General features: G+C 40.6%; 1 protein-coding gene across 1 annotated transcript in view; it reads left to right on the top strand.

Annotated features, from left to right (window-relative positions):
* Nucleotides 1–21,880, top strand: part of PCDH19 (protocadherin 19) — a 100,481-nt gene extending 78,601 nt beyond the window's left edge. The window contains exon 6 of the mRNA XM_008529548.2: nucleotides 16,071–21,880. Coding sequence (XP_008527770.2) covers nucleotides 16,071–16,669 — 599 coding nt within the window. The 3' untranslated portion in view covers nucleotides 16,670–21,880. The remainder of the gene's footprint in view (nucleotides 1–16,070) is intronic.
* The last annotated feature ends 1,616 nt before the right edge of the window (nucleotides 21,881–23,496 follow it).

The raw sequence follows: 23,496 nt of genomic DNA, 5'->3' as shown, positions 1-23,496 counted from the left end.
AGGGACCCGGAATAAAACTCACTGGTCTGCTTTTCCAAATAGGATTTGATATCTTAAAGTGATGATAATACAAAGGAATAATTAATGGTGGCATTTGGGTCACCAAGGGAGCCTGGTGAGGATGATGTCTTCAACATGGGTCTTTCCCAGCATCCTTGCCTTCATACCTACTAGTAGTTGGCTATACAGTCTAAGGATCAGGCCAGCTTGGACTCCCATTTATCCCAAAGAGTTAGAGCTTCCTGACGGATAACAATATCTAACATACATTGAATTCTTCCTTTGTACCAGGCACTCTTTAGTTTGGTTTACATGTATTTCCACTTTTAACCATCCCAACAACCCCAGGAGGTCAGTGCTATTATTCCTATTTTATAGATGGAAGAAAAACCCCAAGGCACAGAGAACAACTTTAAGTAACTTCCATAGGGTAGGGCTATTAAGTGGTAAAGCTGGGTCTTGAACCAGGCAGTCTTGCTCCAGAGCCCACAGTCTTAGACCCTATGCTATATGTACTACCTCTGGGAGAGGGATGGTGCCTTTTTCAAATGCACACCTCACTGAGAAGAGCCGGCTTCAGATGTGCTGCAGGGTAGTAAGCTGCCCTTTGGCAAGGAGCAGATTAAGTCTTGAGTTGCGCCAGTAGATCTGACTTACGTATGCCTCATTCCTTCTAGAGAGAAGCTTGCCTTTGGATGCGCTGCTGAAACAGGTTTGCCTTTGCTTTTTTGGACTCCAAAAATTAGCAATGTTAAAAATTTTCTTCATCAGTCCCTATGGCTTTAGGTCCTCAGCAGGAATGGTTACCAAATGCCTAGGACCAAGCTTACACTATCTTTTCCCAACTTTTGGAGCTGATGGAGCTGCAGGGAGGGCTCTCCTTGATATTGGTGAGCAGGAACATGACAAACTCAGGGCAGGGGTTCGGTGAAGGGGAGAACAGACTCACCCATACTCTCCAGGGCCAGAATAGCTGAAACTCTGCGGCACTGAGGTGGTGCCAGTCTTGTCACTATAAGTAGTTTTTCAATGTAGTCGTACAATGAATTGTTTTCTGAGGTGGATGGTTGTGTTTCCTGTTATTATTACTATTTCCATCTGGACTGAGCTTTTATTGGCTGCTGCTTACTTACTAGTGGACAGAAAGCTTCACACCTGTGGGCTGCTGCAATCGTGGTAGTGAACACTCCACTCCAGAAGGGGAGCTTTGTCTGTCTTTCCCAGTAGCCGTTACCCCAACACTGAGAATTTAAGACATTCATTTAGTCTTTAGATAAACAGGATTAAATCCAGAATGAAGCAGGGAGCAGTCTTACCCGGCCTGTGCTTTGCATGATTTTCAGGGTCTGCACAGTTCCAGCTGTGTAAACATGATTGAAGAACTTAGGTATTGTCTAATGGAGGAGGATTGCAGTTTGGGAGAGGCCCACCATGGCTGGGCCAGAGCCAGACATTCTTCCACCCACTCCAGTCCACACCCTGCAAGGTCAGCTTGTTCAGCTCCTAGAGTCAGAAGCGAAGATGGGGCAGCTGGTGTTAATTATACTGTCTTAATAGCTTCTTATCAGTAGGGGATGAGAACTAGGCAAGGGTTAGGAAAATCTGAAGCCATATCCTCAAAGATGCTCCAGTTAGGGTGCTAGGAAATAAAGAAATGGAAGACAATGGACAAAATAAGGAAGCCAAAATATTAAATATGACAATAAAAATAAAATATCTATTAAAATTGTAGCCACATTTATATTCAGTTTGATTCTCTCTGTGGTCAGTGGAAGCAAGGGCAGAGAAATATTGCGTTTGGAAAGGACTCAGCTTTGTCCTTAAGATTTGTTTAAATAATGACTAGCTCAATAATGCTAAAGACTTTTAATATATGAGCACTGTTATCGTGGAAGGAAATGTGGTTTCTCCATAACAAATACAAATATTATGGATCATCCAATTCCTCCATCCCCACCCTCCACCCACGATTATGTACAAAGTTGGTTCTGCTCAGTTCAGTAGAGTCTGGGATCTAGTAATTGTTCTGTCCCTCTAAAGAGGCACATGGCCGTGCATAGTCCTGAGCTCCAGGGTATGGGCTTTCTGATGAGATGGCAGGTTTCTATGCCTTGGATTCTCCAGGTTATTCTTGGGGGAGAGTCAATGATAGTTAACACAAAGGCAGTTGGCTTTCCACCGGATGTGAATGTCAGGACATGGTCCTCATCAAGGAAGAAAATAAAGCATTACTTTTTAAGTGCACTGGAATGCTATTGCATTTAGGGATAACCCAGTCAGTTATATTCACTCCTGACACAACTGGCTATTGAAAAGCTATTTTCCTGAGCAGCTCACTTCAAAGCAGTGTCTCTGAGACAGAATATTCTTTTGTAGGATGAGAAACCTCTGGTTTGAGAAGAAAAGCTAGTTTGGTAGAGCACTGAGTTTGAATCATATGGGAAGTACTCAGGAATAGAAAGGGGAGGAAAATTCAATAAATTGCCATTTGATGCAGTATTGGCTTGTCAGGGAAATAAGAGACTCACTAGAGAGTTGTAGGTCATGATGTGTACACGTGCATTCCTTTGTTCAGTAGCTGTGGGAGTCTGAAGGGGCAGAAACAGGCCTCCAGACTAGCAGCAGGGCATATGGGAACCCCTACATCTTCCATCGTATTTAACCTGGGAGGGGGCAATCCTGTCAGTACTGTGCATGTGGTGCCACTGGAACTGGAGACAGGGATGCCTATCAGTGCAACGCTGAGTGCTGTAATTGTAGTGGTGCGGAGCATCCCGAAACATTTAGCTCCTCGATGCTTGTCTGAATCATTAGGTATGAGCATTATGGGTGCCATAATAGCACTGGAATTCCTACAACTAAAAAGGAAACACATTTGGCTTGTACTTCATCTACAATCACTTACACTTAAGCTATAGATAGTTGATTGGGATCTGCAGACTGCTGGGTTTGTGCCCTGGGACTTCTAAGCATATTTGATGGGTGGAACAGACAGGGAGGCTGTAGATTTTGGCAAGCTGTAGTTCCCATTAGTCAGGCTGACTGTATTTGACACTAGAGATTCCAATTCACCAAGATGAAGCTTACTTCCCCAGGCTTTGGCTGATGGCCTAATGATATTAACGTGAAGGACAGGAGAGGACCAGTGTTAGATAGACTGTGAGTTTCCAATGAGCAAGTAGTTGAGTAGTTTACTGAATACTCTTGACTTTTTGGGCACACATAAAATTCATGTCAACTTTTTTAGAATTTGAGGGAATTGTAAGTTTCAATTTTATTTTACAATAAATGTTAACCATTCACTCTCCTAATAGGGAGATGTGGGCTCTTCTGTAGGGTACGTGGACTGTGTTTGTAGTTGTACAATTAATATTCCTCTCCTCAAGATTTTCTTGTAAGGGGTGCTGGAATATACCCTGCTGAGGAAATTCCAGACACAGCTGTTTCTAATATTCAGAGGGGCCCCCACAGAACAAGCAGGCTTACTCTGAAGTTTCCTTGGTGGGAAGGAGGAAGTGTCCCAGAGAACAGGCCTTTTCCACATTGGCAGATTTTCTGTCAGAGACTTGGCCAATGCTATTGTTTCTGATTGCCTCCCTGTAGCTTCCTTGGAGGTGTAAGTTTCTAGGCAGAAAAGATTTGATGGGATGGGAAAAGGCTACAAAGCTGAAGGAAGAAAGACAAAGTCTGAACAGAATGGTAAGACAAGAGGTTGTTTTCAGCAAGGCAGAGGTGTTGAATACTGCGGAATGGAGACAGGGAGATAAGAAAAGAGGAATGAGAATTAATTCATGAGAGCACTTATTATTTATAGGTGGGAATAAAAGGTCCATTGAACTCCAGGGGAACCTTCTCTTACGCGCTGCCTGTGAATGTGTTGAAATTTTGTAAAGGCAATTCCATCTTAAATGCACTAGGGGAGCTGACAACCTGCAGTTCATGGATTATTCTATCTAGAGCATCTGCTATTCTGTCTAGTGCAATCTACTATTCCCATGCTCTGGACAATCTTCGGGGTGCAATGAGGAGAAAGTAAATAGAACAGATGAAAATTTCCTCTCAGGAGAGTTCAAGAGCTTCCTTAAACAAAAGCGAGATGTGAGTGTCCCCTTTTACTCTCCAAACAATCTTTCTGAGAACTACCTTGGAAATTCTCTGGCTTCCTCACAGTTCCTAAGTAATTTCTGAAACATTTAGGTACTCTGATTAGTTTTACTTTTTAAAATAAAAGTTGGTTTGTGCAAAAAAAAAAATCATCGGGACAGTCTGTGTCTAGTTGGGTGGTGCAGAAGAAAGGCGAGCTCTTGTATCAATCTTTATTCCCTCTGTAAACACAGATGACCAGAAAGGAAGGCTGTTATTAATGGTAATGCAGACCAGAAAAAAGGCTATTATTTTCAGTCTGTTGAACAGTACAAAAATGCTTCTCAAGCACTGTGTTCAGATGTTTCTTTTTATTAGCCGTCACACAAGGAATTAGACTCATTTCAAACAGTTCATTTTCCCACTCTTGTCTCCGTAAAATCATTACTCATGAGTGGTTTCTTTGTTGAAATCCTGCTGACCTCCCATATTGGAATGGATAACAGGGTGTTAAACATATAAACTTTTCAGTCTGCATAAACTCTGGAAGAAGGGGACAAAGATTACCCAGGAGAATAAAACTATTTGTCAATGTCCTTGTTTGTTACTGTCCTATAAGCATCTTATCCAGGAAGCTATGTGAGCATTATAATTCTGTGGGGTGTGTGTGTGTGTGTGTGTGTGAGAGAGAGAGAGAGAGAGAGAGAGAGAGATTAATAATAGCAGAGAGCTCTTTGAAACCAGAAGGAGGTTGTAAAATATAACTCTGCATCTGCCCCACTCTTTTCTCCTTTCCAACCCTTTTCTACCCCCTGCCCCCAATCCAGGACCATTAGGAGAGATAAAAGAGTTGTGCTATGTCTTAATATATGAGCAGATGATGATCCTTAGCTCTTCAGCTAGGTACCATTTGAATTTTGCCAAAGCTGATTATTTTATCTGCAGTTTTCATAACAAGCCAGATTATTTGCTGTTCACTAACTGATAGAAGCAAATAAAAAAAGATTGCGAAGTGGAATTAAAGGGAGAAGAAAGCTCCAGGGCCAAAGAAGCCTTTTTCTTTAATTAATAATTTCAGTTTACTCTTAGAATATTTTTGTACTAGAGTCCAACATCTTATATTAAACAAGTCTGCACCCTCCCTCTCTGTAACTGCCAAATTGGAATCTCAGAGAATAGAAATCATGCAGGCTTCAATGAAGCTTCAAATTCTCTGCTCCCAGTGCTGTCTTGTTTTCTGAACATAGAACTAGACTCCTCAGGGCTTCTCCAGCCACAGCATGGCATTCCTTCATTAACCTCATGTTTCACAGACCCGGTCATGAAAGATTGGCATTTTAGTCAACAAGGGGCAAATGCAATAAAATTGGAGTTCAGGAGATGAAATGTTTTGGAAAAACAGATTATTCTAAGGGTATAAAGATACATGATCTGTGCTAAATGGACAGAGCATTTAAATTTGCCAGACTGGTTTTTAGTAATCTTTTTATTTGTTCCATTAATTTTTTCCCAGCTTTATTGAGATATAATTGACATATAATTCTCCGTTGTTTTAACTTGTGAATGGAAATGAATATTCAGGATGATGAGGACTGGTGGTGGTGGGGGGTGAGTGTGTGTATGTGTGCACGTGTGTGTCTGTGATATTTTTGTGACTATAATCCAGGCTTACTATATATCAGCTTTACATAGATTTTTCTAGAGCTATGTCAGAGTATCTTAAATCAGGTCATCTCAACCAAAAAGCCTTCTGCTGTTCCTATGTTCAAAGTTTGAGCCAGCTTAGAAAAAGCCCTCACAGCTGTGGCCCAAAGAGATTCTAAGACTTCCTTGATGCTTCTGGGGGAACAGCTATTCTTTTCTTTCAGAGAGGAGTTGGACAAGCTGAAGGCTAGGGAGTCATACTGGAACCACCATGTGCTAAAGGTACAAAGGACTGTTTCTTCCTAATAAGAGCAGCAAGAGAAACACAAGGTGCTTTCAAATAATCAAGCTTCCTCAAAGAATAGATTAATCAGCTTCACTTCTGAATTTTATAATTGCTTTTGAGGCAACATCCTGAAAAATACAGCTTGCTTTCTCCTACTGCTATGATTAAGTGGACAACTGGAAGAAGAGTAATTCTAAGGAAAAGAGCAAAAGTATAAAACTGAGCATTGACCACGAAAGATGGCTAATGACAAGTAAACATAGAATGTGATGTTTGATTCCTTCAATTTTGGTATTCATTATTCATAGTTATCATTCATAAATTCCAGCACAAATGTTAGGCCTGCACCCCAGTGACACATTTGCATTTTATTTTAAGTTGCTTTCTACCTGGTTTTGCAAACGAGGATTTAATGGTTTGGGTTGTCTCTCCCTCTCCCTCTGTTGCCTTAGCTTCTCTTTTTCATATACTGGCTTCTATCCCTTTCACACTCTTTATCTCCATCATCCATCTCACTCCCCCGTCCAAGCTTCATTTTCTCTCTCTCTCTCTCTCTGTCTCTCCTCTCTTTCTCTCTCTCTTTAATGTTTTAGGAAAAAAGATTTTTAACATGGAAAAGTGATATTTGAATAGATTCCCCTAAGGCAATCAATTTACTTTTAATTTGTCTGGAACTAAGCTTTTCTTTGTTGCAATGAGGAAGGATTGAAACTGCTGTAAAATTTATTAGCTTCCAGGAAGATATTTGAAATGAATTTTTTTAAACGATTGTGCTGTTTGCTATACCCAGAAGCAGTGTCATCGCAATTACAGTATTCCAGATGGTTGCCGAAGTTACACTGAAACATCAAGATAATGCTAGACTTTTCCATGAGGCTTTTGTTAGTAAGAAATAGTCCAACCTAGGGAGTTAATAGATATTAATCCGTCTGACACTCTTATTTGCTTCTGGTGACCATTTCTGTGATTCCTGCCTAGCTGATGACATGACACACATGGTCTTTTGGAATCATTACAAGAGGCAGTGATTGGTTCCCTGAGCATTTTCTTTTTCAAATGTGAAGAAATGATTGGAGAATTGCTAATGTTGTTTCTTAGCCTCTCCACCCAGTAACATGAACATTTTGGCAGTTGAGAATCTTTAAAGAATTTAGAAGTTACAGTTGCAACATTATTCATTGACTGTTCTACAAACTGAATGTCCTGGGACTTAACTGAAGGAAGTGTCAGTTCCTGTTAAGAGGAACACCAGCTGCTGGGTGCCTTTTTTTCCTCCAACATTAAATTTTCATTAAAAAAGGGAAGATTTTTCTCCTGGCTAACATGCCCTGTCCCTCTTGCCTTCTGTACCAGCCTTATTTGTGCCATCCTCACTACATATTCTGTCCAATACCCAGAAGCTCCTGACCAGCATTAAAGTGGCTTTTCTCTCAAGCTAATGATGTGTTAGCAATTTCTTTATTTTCCAGGAAAGAGTGAAACCAAGTTGGTGATAACTTTAGGTTCAGTGCTACTTGTAAGCATCACCCGAAGGCCTTGTCTTCCCAGCAGCATAACTACCTGTAGAACGTGTGAAACAGTCTCACTGTTTTTAATCTACACAAAGTAAAACAACTGGTTTGAACTCTTTGCTGAAGTGCCTAGGCGTTGTAGGTGTCCAGCAGATATAGGCTAAGGGCTTTAATTCTGTGGACATCTTAGAATGAAACTTTCAAAAATAGTCCCACTTTGCTCAGAGTTGCAGTATCTCAGTGTTCCTCCTTTTGGGGAATAGTTCAATGGCCTTCTGTGACAACTCATATTTTCCTTGTGAAGATGCTTTTTCAAATGGTTTCTAAGCACCTAGATGAAGTTCAGCCCTTTTTCAGATAATTTTCTCCACCATAGAAGCCAAAATACAAAGATTCCAGTCTAGTCAATCTCTGCTTATCTCAGTCACTGTCAGCACCTCTTATTTCTCAGTCTCAATTTCCAGGCAGCCTTCTGCTTCATTTCCTTGCTCCCCATGCATCAGCACAAGTGATTTATACTTATACACATCTTGAAATCTCTTCTTTATGGATTGAGTTGAATCGAGCCCCAGTATAAAAATGAAAACTCCAGGAACTATTGTGATTGCCCAAATTGCAAGTTAGATTGTATGACTGTACATGCCACACTATCATCTATCATAAATATTAAATTCTCAAGCACTTACACTTCAATATGTTTTAACTTTCTCTCTTCGACCAGCTCAGCAGTGAAGATTCCGTTGAAGATAATTCAATTGCTTTGAATTCTGAAAGGGGCATCTTTTTAATCTATTTTAATGTTGCACTAAGAGTCAGTGAATTTCAGGTGTATAGACTGTGTATAAGGGGAGAGGCTTATGTATGTGCCATTTGGCGTCACGGAGGCCAAATATTGGGTGGCACTTGCTAACTGATGCCGATCTGTCAAATGGTCTAGGACAAGGTTGGGGTTCATCAGTCTTTTCAGCCGGTGTCTCTATCCCAAGTTAAAACTAAACTTTACAGAATTCCTGCTCACTACTTAGCCATCTTGAAAATGCCAAGCCAATGCTAATCAGGGATGGCTTTTCTCTCTGCCTATCTTCTCTCTTTTGGCAACATCCCTTTGCCAGTCTTGGGAACTTTGTTCCCATACCCTATTCCTCACCTTGCCCTTCCTGAGCTATCTCCACCTCCAGACATTTCTAGCCTTTCTTACCCCATCAAAACTCTCCTATCCTTGGTCCCCTTCACTCAGGGCTTTTGTAAATGACCAAAGAAAATCTGATAATCTCAATTTTATAGTGGCTCTTGTTTTAACAGGGACCTTTAATACCTGTGCCCAGATGAATGAAAAATGTGGGAATTTCTCTCCATGCCACAAGGGCTGGTATTTGGATAGCTCTTCTTTGACATCTGTCAAATAATACCACATAGGTGTTTTGAATGCCAATCGTAGATCTGGCATCCTACTCCTTCTGCCTGTTGTTTGCCAGGCCATAGTGCTGTAGGAAGGGCTGCTCACAAGCAGGAGGCTGAGGAACAGGAGAACAAAAAGAAAGCATTAGTAAGGAACCAAAATGGCAGCAAATGCTGAAAGAAAGAGAAGAAGGGAGTGAGAAAGAGACAAGTCGCTGTTTGTAGTGTGATTTGTGAGTTACTTCTTGTCACACTGGAGCAGCTACAGGGTAGCTTGGTGTCATCAGTTCACAAGTCTCTAGAAATGTCTCCTTCACTGGTGTGCCCTTGAATATTTTACAGATGGAGCTCCATCTTTTCTTGCCAAGACTATGGATCCTTTAGGAAGTAAGTGTAAACTCCTCCCAGAATTACAGCCTGGGAAGGCTCTGGGAAGTTGTCATTTTACAGTCTTAAGCCTTTATTGAATTTTCGCTAGATGATCAAATGGTATCTAAACACCCAAAAGGAGCCTAGTTCTTAAGATGCCAATCAGATCAAATCCAAGATGGAATGTCTAAAGCCTAGATAGTGTTTCCTGCTCTCCTTCCTTCCTCCTTCCCTCACTTTCTCCCTCCCTCCTTTTTCCTTTTTACTTTCTTCCTTTCTCCCTTTTCCACTGAGCTCATTGCTACTCTGCTTGCCTTGTTAATTTACAGATAGAGGATGGATGTTCTTTCTCCTGACTCTTTGCAGGCCTCAAAATGCTTTTAAGAACTCTTTCCAGGATCATGCTTTCCTTTGGCAATTCTTTGGCATATTGGACTGGAGCATGAGTTTTGCTGTATTTTAATTAATTATGCCAGAAAGAGTCAGCATCTGCAGTCGGTCTAAAAGTCTCGCCATAGGTCCCATTTTTGGCTTATATTCCATAGGAATTAACAACAATCATACTTGATGCCAAGAAACAATTCTTGCTATTTGAACAACTCATTCATTTCCTAAAATAGACACTTCTGCTTATTGCGTTGTTAACTTATCATAGTACAGGCCCCATTAACTATTGTTAGAAGTGAAAACTCCAAGGTACATGGCAAAGGTATTTTCAACTGGACATAAAACCATAATGGATCTCTTCAAGATCTGCATATAGTGTTCAGGAAACCATTCAGAGGCTAAGATGACACTTGACTGTAATGTTTCTCAAGTGCTATGTTTGCTATATTGCCTCTAACAAACCTACATAGTTTTCTTTGTAGGTTTCCATGGTGTTTCTACTAAATAGAATAGTTATTTCCACTTTTAGGAGTTGTGTCAGTGGCACAGTATCTGATGTGTTGACCAAGATGTTTTGTTCTGTTGCTGTCACTCTTTCTTGTACCTTTTTCATTCAATTAAATTAAACTGTTATTGAGCACCTGCTCTGTGCTGGATGCTTTGCTAAGTTCTGTGGATATGGGAGGGAACAAAACAGATATAATCTTTGCTCATTTAGAGTTTACAAGCTAGCACTGAATATAGATATTAAACGAGTAATTACAAGTATGGTGAGTGCTATAAAAGGAGATGGTATGGGACCCACCTTAGTCTAAGGGATCAGGGAAGGATTCCCCCAAGGAAGTTAAATTTAAGTTGGGACTTCAGGGATAATGTATCAGTTATGAATAGTGTTTAACTGTGGGTAATAAAGACTTCCCCTCCCCCATCAAAAAAGGTAAATCAGTGGCTTAAACAAGAAGGAGGCTTACATTTCCTCTTATGTAAAAGAAGTTCAGGTCTAGTGAGGTGCATCTACACTATCTTCAATATCCCAAAGTCCTTGTATCTTTCTGTTCTGCCATCCATAGGTACATGTCTTGCGTTCTCAGGGTTGCCTCATGGTAGTAAGATGGTTGCTGTAGCTCCAGCCATTATGTCTCCATTTTAGACAGGACAAAGCAGGAAGGAATAGGACAAAAGGGTCTCCCTGCTAAATCAGCTCTCCCCTTTTAGGGAGTTTTCTTGACATCCTCCCTTTATAACATTGGCCTAATCTTAGTTACATGGTCACCCCTATCTAGAAGGGAGGCTAGGAAATGTAGTTTTTTAGCTGGCACATTGCCAATGCTAATAGACATGGGGTTCTGTTTCTAAATATGAAAAATAGATGTGAATATTTACTAGGCAGTTTGTTATGTCTACTTCAGATGAATGGGTATTAGGTAGGTAAAGAGGGGACAATTCTCAACAGTTAGGATTTCTTGATTAGGTACATATGACCAATTTTAACAGCACTTAACCTCTTCATAATTATTGTCACAGTCCCTTCCATTATATCTCACAGAAATTGGCCCTGCTTTGCTCATAGATTACTTTGTTCATGGGGTGATAAGGATTAAGCTAAGTGCATGTATATGAGTGCAATCCAGGAAGCTGTTCTGATTTACACATCACTTGGCTTGTAGGTTATGTTACTGCTGCTACTTAGAAGGAGCTAACGACTTGAGCTCTCAGGAACTGGAACTCACTTTAACTTTCCCTTTCTGCCTCATTGATTGCAGATCACTTTTGAGGAGCTAACACATTGCTCTTGTAACTGTTACCTTGAACTATTTTAGTGTTGGAGTTGTGTCTCTGATCATTGGGATCTTTGAGTTCATACACCCAAACTGAATCACAGTAAAGAACTGCCAGCATTATTGAACACATCCATTGTGGCTGGACATTTATACAAACCCAACAGAGCCTCTCAGCTCTTCTATTCCACCAAAACTTTGAAAGTCTAGAGAAGCCCGCAATGGTGTTTTCATCATGTTCTTTTTTTACTTTGGTTGGGACCTTGGGTAGGCTCTTTCTAGTGTGGAAGCACGTTGTTTGCCCACATCTGAAGAGACAGCAGTTTTGTGTCCTGAGGAAGGGAGTAATTGCTGCAAAAGGTTTTGCTATTATCTGCACAAATAACATATTCTGCTCTTTTTCTATTTGAATTACTTCCTCATCCATCATGACTTAGTCATTGCTGCCTCTTATGCCTCCCATGCTCTCGCAAGGCTGATGCTTTTATTTAAGATTTAATATTTTTTTTTGCCAGAGGTTTTGCAATTCTGTCACCAAGATCCCTAATGACAAATTGTGACCCCCAAAATACTTATTACTACCTAGATTGAAGAAGCTTTATTTTTTCTCTGTATTTTTTATTTGTTGTCTAAAATAATCTGATCTGTTTTAAACTAAGGGGTTCTATGGCCTTGAGATTTGTGTCCCTCTTCTGAACCTGTGCACTCTCTTCATTCTTTACTTTTTTGCAAATCCTAGAGACAAGTTCAGAAGTAGGGAAGACCAATTTGCAAATTCATCATTCACCCCAATCATGTGTACATTTGAATTAAAGACACCTGCTTTCATTCATCTGTACATGGTAATGTGTTTGAATTTCTACAACTATGTGTGGATTTTAGAGTCTTACATTTTGCTTTGCCTAGGCTCAGGACAATAATTTCAGAGAAAGATGTAGCAACATATAGAGTCACAAACAGGCTCATAAGAGGACTCTTAGCAGGGAATTAGTGAATTGTTAGCCTACCTCTGTTTCAGCTGGAGCCAGCGTCTTGACAGTTAATTTGTGATGATACAAAATGATTCCTCTCTAGTCTCGTACCTCCGTCCCCAGCCACAATACTACATGAAGGTAGGCACATAATATCTTCCAGTCCTTTGCAATTCCAGAAGTAGTCTGTTTGCTTTTTTACATCTGGTCTGTCTTCATTGCTATTCTTAAGAGGCTTTGTGTTGTGACTTTCTCGCATTTAATATACACTTAATTTTCTTGCTAAACTGAAGTTTTGGTTTTTGAGAGGTGATTCATCTGCAGTACATTTATGAATGTAGGTGACCTTCGTCTGGGAAGACATTCTTCCTGCCTATCCATATTCACCATGTTCTCTTTCATATTTCATATGGCTATAAACACTACAGCTAGGTTAGATTTGGTTTTAATTGTGTTGACACAAATGTCACCAAGTGTTGTCTGATACCAAAAGTGATAAGCAACAAGTCACTGCGCTTGGTAGGGATTTGAGGAAATAAACATATCAGATCTAAGATAGGGGTGAGATATTGTGAGTAAATGAGTCTCTTAGATTCAAGTCTTTACTTGCATGAGGTAAGAGCAGTGCACATAATAAGTTCACATAATTAATCCAAGAAAATTGTGTATTATTCTGTCTCATATAGGGCTGAGGTAGGCTTAGTGATGTTGGTGGGTAGGCTTAGACTGATTGCATTCCTGGGGGCGCTGACTGAGTTTACTTTTTCCTCTTCCCAGGGAGTGACTTATTCTCTTAGGCAGGGGGTAAACTGAAAGCAAATACTTCCTTTGCAGAGAAGCTTCTGAGAAGACTGAGTTTCTTGCTCTGGTCTTCCTAGATTTATAAGATCTTAGAGGTGTCTGTCTCTGGGGTCTCTGCTCTCCCTCTGTGTATGCTGATGATCCAGGTCTCCTCATGTGGTTCATTTGAAGCAGCCTGCTATAGGGAAGGAGCACTGTACTTGGATTCAGGGTAATTCATGGATGGCATTCTCCTACTTAACTGTATTGAAAAAAAAAACTGTCTCCAAATTTGAAGACAGCCACTTGATACTAAAAACTTAAAAGAAATGAGAGCTTTATGTTGAGCCCATTGGGAAGATTCTACTAGATTGTAGTTCACTACTGTTCTGCTTTAGGAATGTGAACAAGTGGCCTGTAATATCAGTCTGAAGGTCAGCTGGGATTTCCTCTTCATAGCTGGTCACATGTCCATGGTTCCAGGGCTCAAAGGCCTCTATGCCTTTGTGCCCTAAGTTAGGGACAAAAAGGACAGGGATCCCACAGCCTCCTGGACATTTTTTTTTTTTTTGGCTGACTTCTAGGGGACTCAGATTTGTAGAAATAGAAGTTAAGTATTGGACTGTTTCCCCACTTCCACCTCCTTACTCTCCACCCCTAAACCAACACACGAATTCTTTAGAGCTATTACTTGGAAGGTTGCCAGATGGGTCTCAGAGGAGATGGAGAGGAAGAAATATCTTTTTGGGAAACTCTGAATATGTGAATTCTGTCCCACTGGAGGAATCCTGGGGTCTCCAGGGGAAAACCCTAGATTTGGATGAAATGATTATGGGTGGATCAGCTGTAGACTTTTCCACTCATAATCTTTGGGTCTTAACAAAGTAAGTGTTTCCAGAGTATGTCCCAACATGTTGCCCTTACTTTCATACTTCCTGCTTCCCAGGAACATAGGCATTTTGAATGATGATAGGCTATCAGATGACAGCATTGAGTATTTGCAGGGAAGAGGCAGAGAAAGGACTTTGACAAACCCTTCATTTTGCAGAGGTGACCATGAAACAATGACGTGGAACTGTGCTGGAGTTTGCAGAAGCATTGTCCTATCTACATGGAAGGCACTTATCTTGTGTGTGATAATGCTCATTTGTTACTTGGTTTCAACTCTTCAGTGTTCTGAGTATTTCATTCTTCAGCACTGAAAGGGAGCTCAAAATGGCCATCTTAAAGATAAATTGGCAAATTGTGTCCAGGTACACTGAAGGAGGTCTTACCTTTGGTTGGCTTTTCGGTAGTTTAAACAAGGTCAAAGGCCGTTCCCAGAGGTGTGTGGAAATCTGGACTCAGCCTGGATTAGGTCTTGACATTTGGCTGCTTCCAACGCCTTTGCTCCAAATGATGAAGTATATATCCAATTCAACCATTATTTCTTGAGCCCCCTCCCATGTGCCCCTTTATCAAAATAACCTTTGATGAATGAGGCAGAGCAGTACCTCTTTGCTATGCCATTCACTCTTTAAAAACAATCAAGAAACAAACAAAAAAAATAGGAATACAAGTGTATAAGGAAGGTGTGTTATATATAGACAAATATCAGGCAAGATCCTGAATTACAGACTTCTTTCCCCTGCAAAAAAGCAGTCATAGCATGTATTTCCAACTTTTTTTGGCGTGTATTTTTTTTGTCTTTGCAATCTCTCCTTATCTCCCCACCTCTTCCAATCCTGCCCCAAGGTTTTCTATAAATGTTGGGCTGCTCATATTTTGGTGTACTGTGCAACGTGATAAAATTTTCCTTAGGTCATCCTCATGCGAGAATGTAACATAAATATAACTGGATCTGGAAAAGTAGGGCTATAAACCAAACATTGAGATTAACAGTTTTTCATGGAGAGGAAGAGAAGTTAACCCTGGTCCATGCTTTGGTGAAGCCCGTTTAGAAAGCCTCTCTGAGAGCCAAATTAAAGCCTTAACCCTAAGTGAACCTGATGCGAAAAGAGAAAAACATATCTCACCAATAATCATGAATCTTAACTGCTGAGATATTCTATGTCAGGGTTAAAGTAATCCATGGAAGATTTCTTTAAGAAATGTGACCCTAATAAAATTGCAGATAAGGAAGATAAGGAGGGATGGCTAGTTGGGTATAATCAAATGATGCTCAACCTATGGGTGATGTGTGCATAGGGCCAGTTGAAGCTTATGGGTCAGATGGAAGGAAGAGATCTCAGTATATACCCTCTGATGGGAAATCAAGTCACGTAAATGGCTTAGTGAGGAGATTGTCTGGTGGGACTGGCGGTCAAAAAGAAGTGATGTGATTAGGTTTTCAAACAGCATGATATCAACCTAAAATTAAGTACTGTATATCATTGACAGGTAGAGTGGAAATGTGGTTGGCAGTGCTGTTGCTCAAAAATATGGCCAAGGTTTCTCAGATATAGTGACTGTTGGATTCCCTGCTCTGCCTCCACTTCCTCTTCTGCTGGAACCAATTTCAAATACTGATTTTTAGCAGGAGTTGTTGATAAAGATGCTGACTCTCAGCACCTTAAAACTCAGGATAAACTTTTTTTTAAATATATGTTTTCATCATAATGTGTTTCCCTTTAGGTTTTTAGTTTTGTCAGCAGTAGGAACAGCAATAAAAATAATAATAATAAAGGGGAAGAGTATACAGGGGAAGATTTACAGCCTTTTAAAAATCCAATTCTTCACACTTGTCCCAAAAGACAGTAAAGGACTATCGAAAAGTGCCATTTCCCAGGAGGGCCTGTGAGTACCTAAGAAACCAGAACACTGGGGAGTAGCAATGATTCCTGGGAAAAGCTGATGAAATTGACATTTTCTTTTCTCCAAACAGATCAGAATGAAGGATTTCATTGCAGGGAAGAATGCCGGATTCTTGGCCACTCTGACAGGTGCTGGATGCCCCGGAACCCCATGCCCACCCGCTCCAAGTCCCCCGAGCACGTGAGGAACGTCATCGCCCTGTCCATTGAAGCTACTGCTGCTGATGTTGAGGCTTATGACGACTGCGGCCCTACCAAGCGGACTTTCGCAACCTTTGGAAAAGATGTCAGCGACCACCCGGCTGAGGAGAGGCCCACCCTGAAAGGCAGGAGGACTGTTGATGTGACCATCTGCAGCCCCAAGGTCAACGGCGCTATCCGGGAGGCAGGTAATGGCTGTGAGGCTATCAGCCCTGTCACCTCCCCCCTGCACCTCAAGAGCCCTCTGCCCACCAAGCCTTCCGTGTCTTACACTGTTGCCCTGGCGCCCCCAGCCCGCGACCTGGAGCAGTATGTCAACAACGTCAACAATGGCCCTTCTCGTCCCTCTGAAGCTGAGCCCCGTGGAGCTGACAGCGAGAAAGTCATGCATGAGGTCAACCCCATTCTGAAGGAGGGTCGCGACAAAGAGTCTCCTGGCGTGAAGCGTCTGAAGGATATCGTTCTCTAAACCAGTCTCGAGGAAGAAGAGAGAGAAACCATGCTGGCTAGCGAAGAAGCAGGAGCTGATCGTTTTAATTGCTCACCAATGGTTGGTTCTTGAGTGGCTGTATTTCAGAGCTTTCCCTAAATGTATTGTTTATAAATGACTATCATTCTGTGACAATCCCTCTCGTTTCATCAGGCAGGGGTGTTCAGTTGGAGCAAATTGGCTTTGGCTTGAGTTGTTCATGGGGCCTTGATGTTGAGGAAACAGAGACAAATTCAGTTGTGAAAAGTATTATGTATTAAGTGTTTGAATTTATATATTTTTCTATGTCAAAATGATAATATAAATTACCATGGTTTGTGGAGGATTACATTAAAAAAACCAAAAAAGACGAAAAAAAAAAAAGCTCTGGACACCTTTAATAAGCTCGCCACTGTTTTGTAGTGTAGACAAGTTAATGGTCATTTATTGTGTACTATTCATTAATTCAGTGACGTGAAATCAAGCCCCCAAAAGATTGTTTCTGAAGCTCAAGTACTTTCCAATGCCGCTACTTTGCTGTGGACACCCCTGCTTTAAGAACCCTTTTGCTAGCTGTGCTATTGTTGTATTTGATATTGCAAATTGCTATTTGTGTGGTGATGGCCAAAGGCTTTTAGAGGTTGGTGTTTTTTTCTTAAAAAAAAAAATAAAACTACAGACAAAAATAAAACGCAAACAACTGAGACGGCAAGTGAATGAGCAACACCACACATGTAGACTGAGTACTTGGAGGATACTCACTCATGGAGGATACCCAGGTAGTGATTACTCACCATCTTGCAGAGTATTTTTCCTGCTGTTCAGTCTTCTGCCCAGATCCGTGATAGATCATTGCAGAAAGTCATTTTTGGATATTCTGCTATCTAATTTGAAGTTGTCAGAAATACTGTGCTGAAAGTTTTATGAGATTGATTTTTCTAATTTTCAGGCCCTAAACAGGAAAGTTGCTCCTGAAATTATCAGTTTCCAGGCTTAGAAATTCCCTATCTCCAATCATCTAAAGCTCAAAAAGACTGACTCTATTTTGGGATCTAAATTAGCATCTTTTCAGACACACACTTCCTGATGCAGTGTTTCCCAATCACGATTACAATTAGACTGCAAAGCACATCATGGGCTGGAACTGAGAACTCCATGTTGCTCTGTATTGTAGGATTATAAATAGGGATGGAGTAAGCAGTACAAAGTGTACATTTAGGAAAAGACAGGTAACAAGTAACAGCATCACAAATCCAATTTCTGTGCCTTCTAAATGGAGACACTTGGACACTTGAACTCATGTTTTTATGACTAATACTTTTTTAAATTAAGAATGTGAACAGGAAACTATTAAAATAAAAATCCCTTAGATTTAGCTAACTCTTTGCTGTAGGCTAGGAATACACCGTTTTTTATTAACAAGTTCGTTACGCACATTCTTTTTTTGTTTGTTTAACATTGCTCCAACTCCCCCATTTATTAACTGTCTATTAATATTCACTAGCCAACATAGTATTCTTGTGGCCTAAGAGTTCGTTACTTAAAAATAAACAAATATGTCACCTTTGCTCTGCCTTGGTCTTAAAAGACTTGTTTCTAGAGAAACAAGTTTTGTGGTTCTGTTCTCATTTGTTTCATTTTTTGACATTCAAGAGTACCCAGAAAAAAGACTTAGAGGTTAGAGCACTAGAATGCAAAAGAGGATTTATTTTCTTAAGTTTAGGTAGATAAGTCAGCTCTTTTACATGTTTTAGTTATTGTTGCCTGAGTTCCTGGTTTTATACATTACTAGGAATATTTTCTTTTACGGAGGGAGAGGGTTTTGAGGGAGGGGGGTGGGTAAGGCTGTGGGGTTGGGGTTAGGTAGGGGAGAATATTTCTGAAAAAGAACCTATAATGAAGCTACAAATTCATCCTTATTTCTTATTCAGTGCTGAATACTACCTCATGCAAAATATTGGTATGGCTGCAAATTTCCTTCTGAAACTGACACAATTAGAGATCAATTACCATAACACCTTCATTGTGGCTCATTTCATTCTCTCTCATACACTCTTTTTTTCCCCTTTGATTCATTTCATTTTAGTCGTAGATTTTGAATTAGGTATTTATTTCTGTTTGCAAGTGACTATTTGATTAACACATTAAAAATTAAATTTTTTCCCTTTAAGTTATGGCTGCCTGTCGAATTTAGACTGTTCCTCAACTGATCCATCCTGATATTATGTTGTTAGCTACCACCTCAAGGTCACTTTCAAGTAAGATTTGACAGTTTTTGTACAGGTGTATTTCTTACTATGCTCAGTGGGAATGAGGGAGCTGAAAAGATTGTGGCAAGTGGGAACATTATATGTTATGTGGCGGCTGAGCCAGAGAGACCGCTGGCTGCCATGCCTCTTACCAGCCAAGTTTAAAATGGTTCAAGTAGGATTGGCATTGATTTTGCTTTTCTCGGTTTCTTTTGTACTCCAATTTTTTCTCAGAATTCAGTTTCAAACTATGGACCAATCCCTTTTTCCTATCAAAATACTTTGTTCTCAGTGGCAGTCAGAGATTTTTTGGCTTCCAAACCCTTTATTGAGCGTGTTCAGAGAATTACCCTCATTAAGAAAATATCTTCTTTTCTCTACAATTGTCTGATGTATACATCCTCCCAGAAGCACAAGTGCGTCCTAGGAGGGCTTTGTAAACTGGTTTTATAAGCAGGCTGTGTCTGCAAATAGGAATTTTGTGCAAGGATCCTAAATTTCCCCTTGGCTCATGTTTTTCCCCCTTCTTTTCAACATGTTTGATGAAAAGCCACAAAGGTCAGAGGGCCAAGTATTCTTCCTTTTCCCTTTGTAAACATGTTACACATTTAAATATGAGAGAGTAATTTTAGTCCCTAAATCCTAGGGAGTTCTGTTCCACTTGCTCTGATGTCCCTTTTGAGAAGGAGTTGTGTTGGGGCATGACTTTCTTTACTAACAACTGCTTTGGGCACATCCCTGGGCAGGTAAACTTCTTCTTCATGTAATAAAAGGGTTTAGTTTGCATTGATTGATTGCTTTTTCCCAAACATGGGAATATACTATATACAAGGAATAGGAAGAAGGGAACCATATATGTGGAATCTCTTTTTTCTTTTCTCTATGTTGACTAATCTTTGAATCTGTTCAGAATGAAACTTACCATCCCCTTGATCCTCTTAAAGCCAGTAGAGTAAATTATGGCCCACCTTATTGCCCAAATAGGTAATGGGCCAAGGGATCCTGCAGTTCCTGAAGGGCAGTAGTTCTCAAAGTGTAGTGCCTGGACCAGCAGTAACACTACCGCTTGGGAACTTGTTGGAAATGGTATTCTCTGTCCTTGGACCAGCTTAAGGAGAAAATCTGAGAATGGGGCCTAGCAATCCATATGGATCAGATGCCCACTAAAGGTCGAGGGCTTCTTAAAGCACAGGTTGATGTACCCCACAACTTAGGGTTTCTGATTCAGCAGGTCTGAGGTGGGGCCCATTTGCTTTCTTTCCTATTTAAAAATTCCCAGGTGATGCTGATGCAGCTGGTCCAGGGACCACACTTTGAGTATCACTGCTCCTGAGTAAACCTGCCTAATAGAGCTAATTGCACCTAAGGTGCCCATTTAAACTAATTCGTTGATGTGGTAACTCACTGATCACTAATCAAAAATGTTAAAGCGAATACAACTTAGAACTCTGAAAGCTGGAACCACCCAGAGTATCATCCTGATAGTGTTACTTCAGCATACAACTGATTGTATGAAGGGAATTCAGTTCAACTTTTCATATAGCTCTATCATATCATTAACAAGCAAAACAAAAGTGGTCCATTGGAAGCAGCAAGAACAAAGGGTAGTTTTGGGAGAAGCGGAGGTGTAGTGGATAGCTTGATTGGGCATCCAGGGTGGGAAAAGGATTATTATTGTACATAATAGAGGTTCTGGCTGCAATTCCAATTCACTTTATGGGGATCATTTTGATGTTGAATGTTCCCCAAAGCATCCTGACAAGTCTGGTCCACTTGGCTCTTTACCCAGGGTAATAAGACCCTAACTGACTGAAAAACTGGCATAAATGAGCTTAAGTCCATTGTATACAGTTCTAGTGTTTGCCTTCTCGGTAAAATTACATTTAAGGATGTCATTTCATGAGTCAAATTGTATCTGCTGACACTGAAGTGTATTGAGATGTTGTTCTTTAGTTTAAGTATGTAACAAAGTAATATTCAAAGGGGATGTGTGGGGGTGGGGCTGGGACCGGGTGGCTTTATATTGATAATGAATATTCCAGAGCAAAACACATTGTCCTAATGAAGTTGTTGCAGCTCTCTTTGTTTTCTTGTGAGGCTGGAATTGGCCTGTGGGTCACATGTTGTGCAAAAGTGAATTAATTTCAAATAGAACTCATATTGCTTTTGTAAACAAAGAAAATCAACCACCTTGTCTGAAATATATATTGTAAGGCGCTCTTGGTAAGGAACAACCCACAAAAACCTGATCTTGATTGGAAAGCACTGTAGGTCATTAGGGAAAACTGATGATGCTGATTGTTGCTCCAGCTGTGTTGGCAATTAAAGATGACCTTGTTACTAACCGAAAGTTGCTGTCAACCTTAGCAAACAAACCAGCTAACACCATTACGGCACTGGTTAAGTACATTTTTACTGGCACTCGCTGGCGTTCAGCTGAGGAAGGTTAGGATACAGACTTTAATGACCAAGAGCCAGACTAGCTCAAGCTAGAAATTCAGCAACAAATACCTCCTTGTGCTATGTGAATGCTAAGGTATTAGTTGCAAAAGGCTTACGCCTTCGCTCCTCTAGTGAGGGGAATGAGCCTGATGACACTATTACTGTTTACCTGTCAAACCAGGGTGGAAATTTAGAGGGATGCAAGTACAGTATGTCTCATTAAGCAGTCTCTGTTGCTGATTATATGAAGATGAAATTGTTGTATATGCTGATCTGTATGTTATGTACATTTTCACAGTGATTGAATCATTGTAAAAAGAAAAAAGACAAAAAAGAATCACCACTATTTTATGAAGATGATAAAGCAGCTTTATTAAATTATTACAGTTATGTTTTAAATGGTGTTATCTGCCACATTGTTTCCTTTTATCTGGTGGTTCTCTGTTTTCCCCTTAAATGTGTTTTCTCTGCTTCAAAAATTTAATGCATTTTAGTATTAAAGGCTATTATGGAAAAATTATTGAGCGTTTGGTAAAATGTGTCTTGGAGAGTGTTGGTTGGCTTGAGGGTGGGGGTGACTATTAGGCCTAGGAGGTAACCAGCCCTCGGTGGGGTCACTGACGGTCAGGCCCAAAGGGTTCCTCTTGGCTTTTCCATTTCACACAATCACCAGTTCTCCAGCTGAGGGGGGACTCTTCCTTCAGCCAGGCTCCAGTCATTTCCTGACCACCCCCGCTTCCCCCCAGTCAATACCTTTTCCTGAGGAGGGAGACCCATTCATATCCAGGATGGTAAAGACTTTCCTGGGTGGACTTTAAACAAGAGCACTAAAACCATTCTTTAAAATAAACCATTTCAGGCCAACTTCACAGTGGGACTTCTCAGAAGAATTAATTTTAAAAAAGGTGAGAAATAATAGAGGCTGACAGCAGGGGAAAAGAGAATTTAAAACAAAGATGACCTGGCTGCCCCTTTGATGCCTTCAGGTTTGAAAGCGAAGCAACAGGAGAGGCTCTGACTTTGCACGTAACAAGGCTGCAGTGAAAGCCCTGACAAGCTTTCTTTATCCAAACTATTATGCTCTGGGACTTAGCAATTGGGCTGTAAGTATTCATTCTGGCTGCAACTGGCAGAAAAAAAATCAGGGTAGAGGAATAAAAGGAGCATGGCGGAACATTTCCAAATAGTGCTTTTAGTGGTTAAAGGCTAAATTCCTTCAGTATGACCTATTCTTTCTGGACAGTTTAAAAAAAGACCTCAAGGAAATCCACTGTTTCCCTGAATTTCCATCTTCCCGTTGTCTCTACCCACCTGTATTAAATTGAGATTGCATCTTATTCCCCAGAATTAGCCCTAAAGCTACAGCAATAGCCAGCTATTTGGTGCTGCAGTTTAGCAGGTGTTAAATCAGAATGCAAGCACAGACATGCTGGGACACACGAAATCACATACACTGATGTATGTACAGATGTTCACACAGACTCACAGATGTTCATAAAAGTGTATTGGAAGGAGGGTGGTCTGTCACTGGCTTGGCGGCCATTAAGTAATAGCAGGTTATTATGAGTGCTTCTGGGTTAGCCCACACCAAAAGCGCAAAGAAAAGAAGTTTCTTTGACCCTCTTCCATCTCCCGCTTTTTCGGCCCCCTCCTTAAAGGCAACCTCTCCTTAAAATAAGATCATTCAAGGAACAAGCAAGAGAAAATAAATTCTCACATGATGAGGGGCGTTCACATATGCAACATAGGTATATCCAAGGTCATGGACAAGTACTGCACCTCTACCTAAAGTGGGAGAATGACCAGATTAGAGGCATAGCCTCAAAGCTATTCAGATTTACAAAACAAAACAAATTATTAAAATAATCCACTTCATGTTGGTAACAAAGTGCTTGTGACTCACCTCATGTGTGTCACTGATTTACTGTGTTTGGGGTCAAGAAACCATGGTGGGAATTGATGCCTAAGAGAGCAGATTCTGATGGAAGGTGACAGCTGCTCCAGGTCTCCAGATAGAAACCACTTTCATTATTTTGGTTTGGGGGTCTAGGTATGCCTGAGAGAGTTGCATCTTGGATGCACTGCTACTGCTTGTAAGGGAATGGGACCCTTAAGCCCCAAGACGAAATTTTCTAG

Source organism: Equus przewalskii, chromosome X (assembly GCF_037783145.1).
Source record: "Equus przewalskii isolate Varuska chromosome X, EquPr2, whole genome shotgun sequence".
In the NCBI taxonomy this organism is placed as follows: Eukaryota; Metazoa; Chordata; class Mammalia; order Perissodactyla; family Equidae; genus Equus; species Equus przewalskii.
The sequence above is the reverse complement of the archived record's forward strand: the minus strand, read 5'-3'. Positions and strand labels throughout refer to the sequence as shown.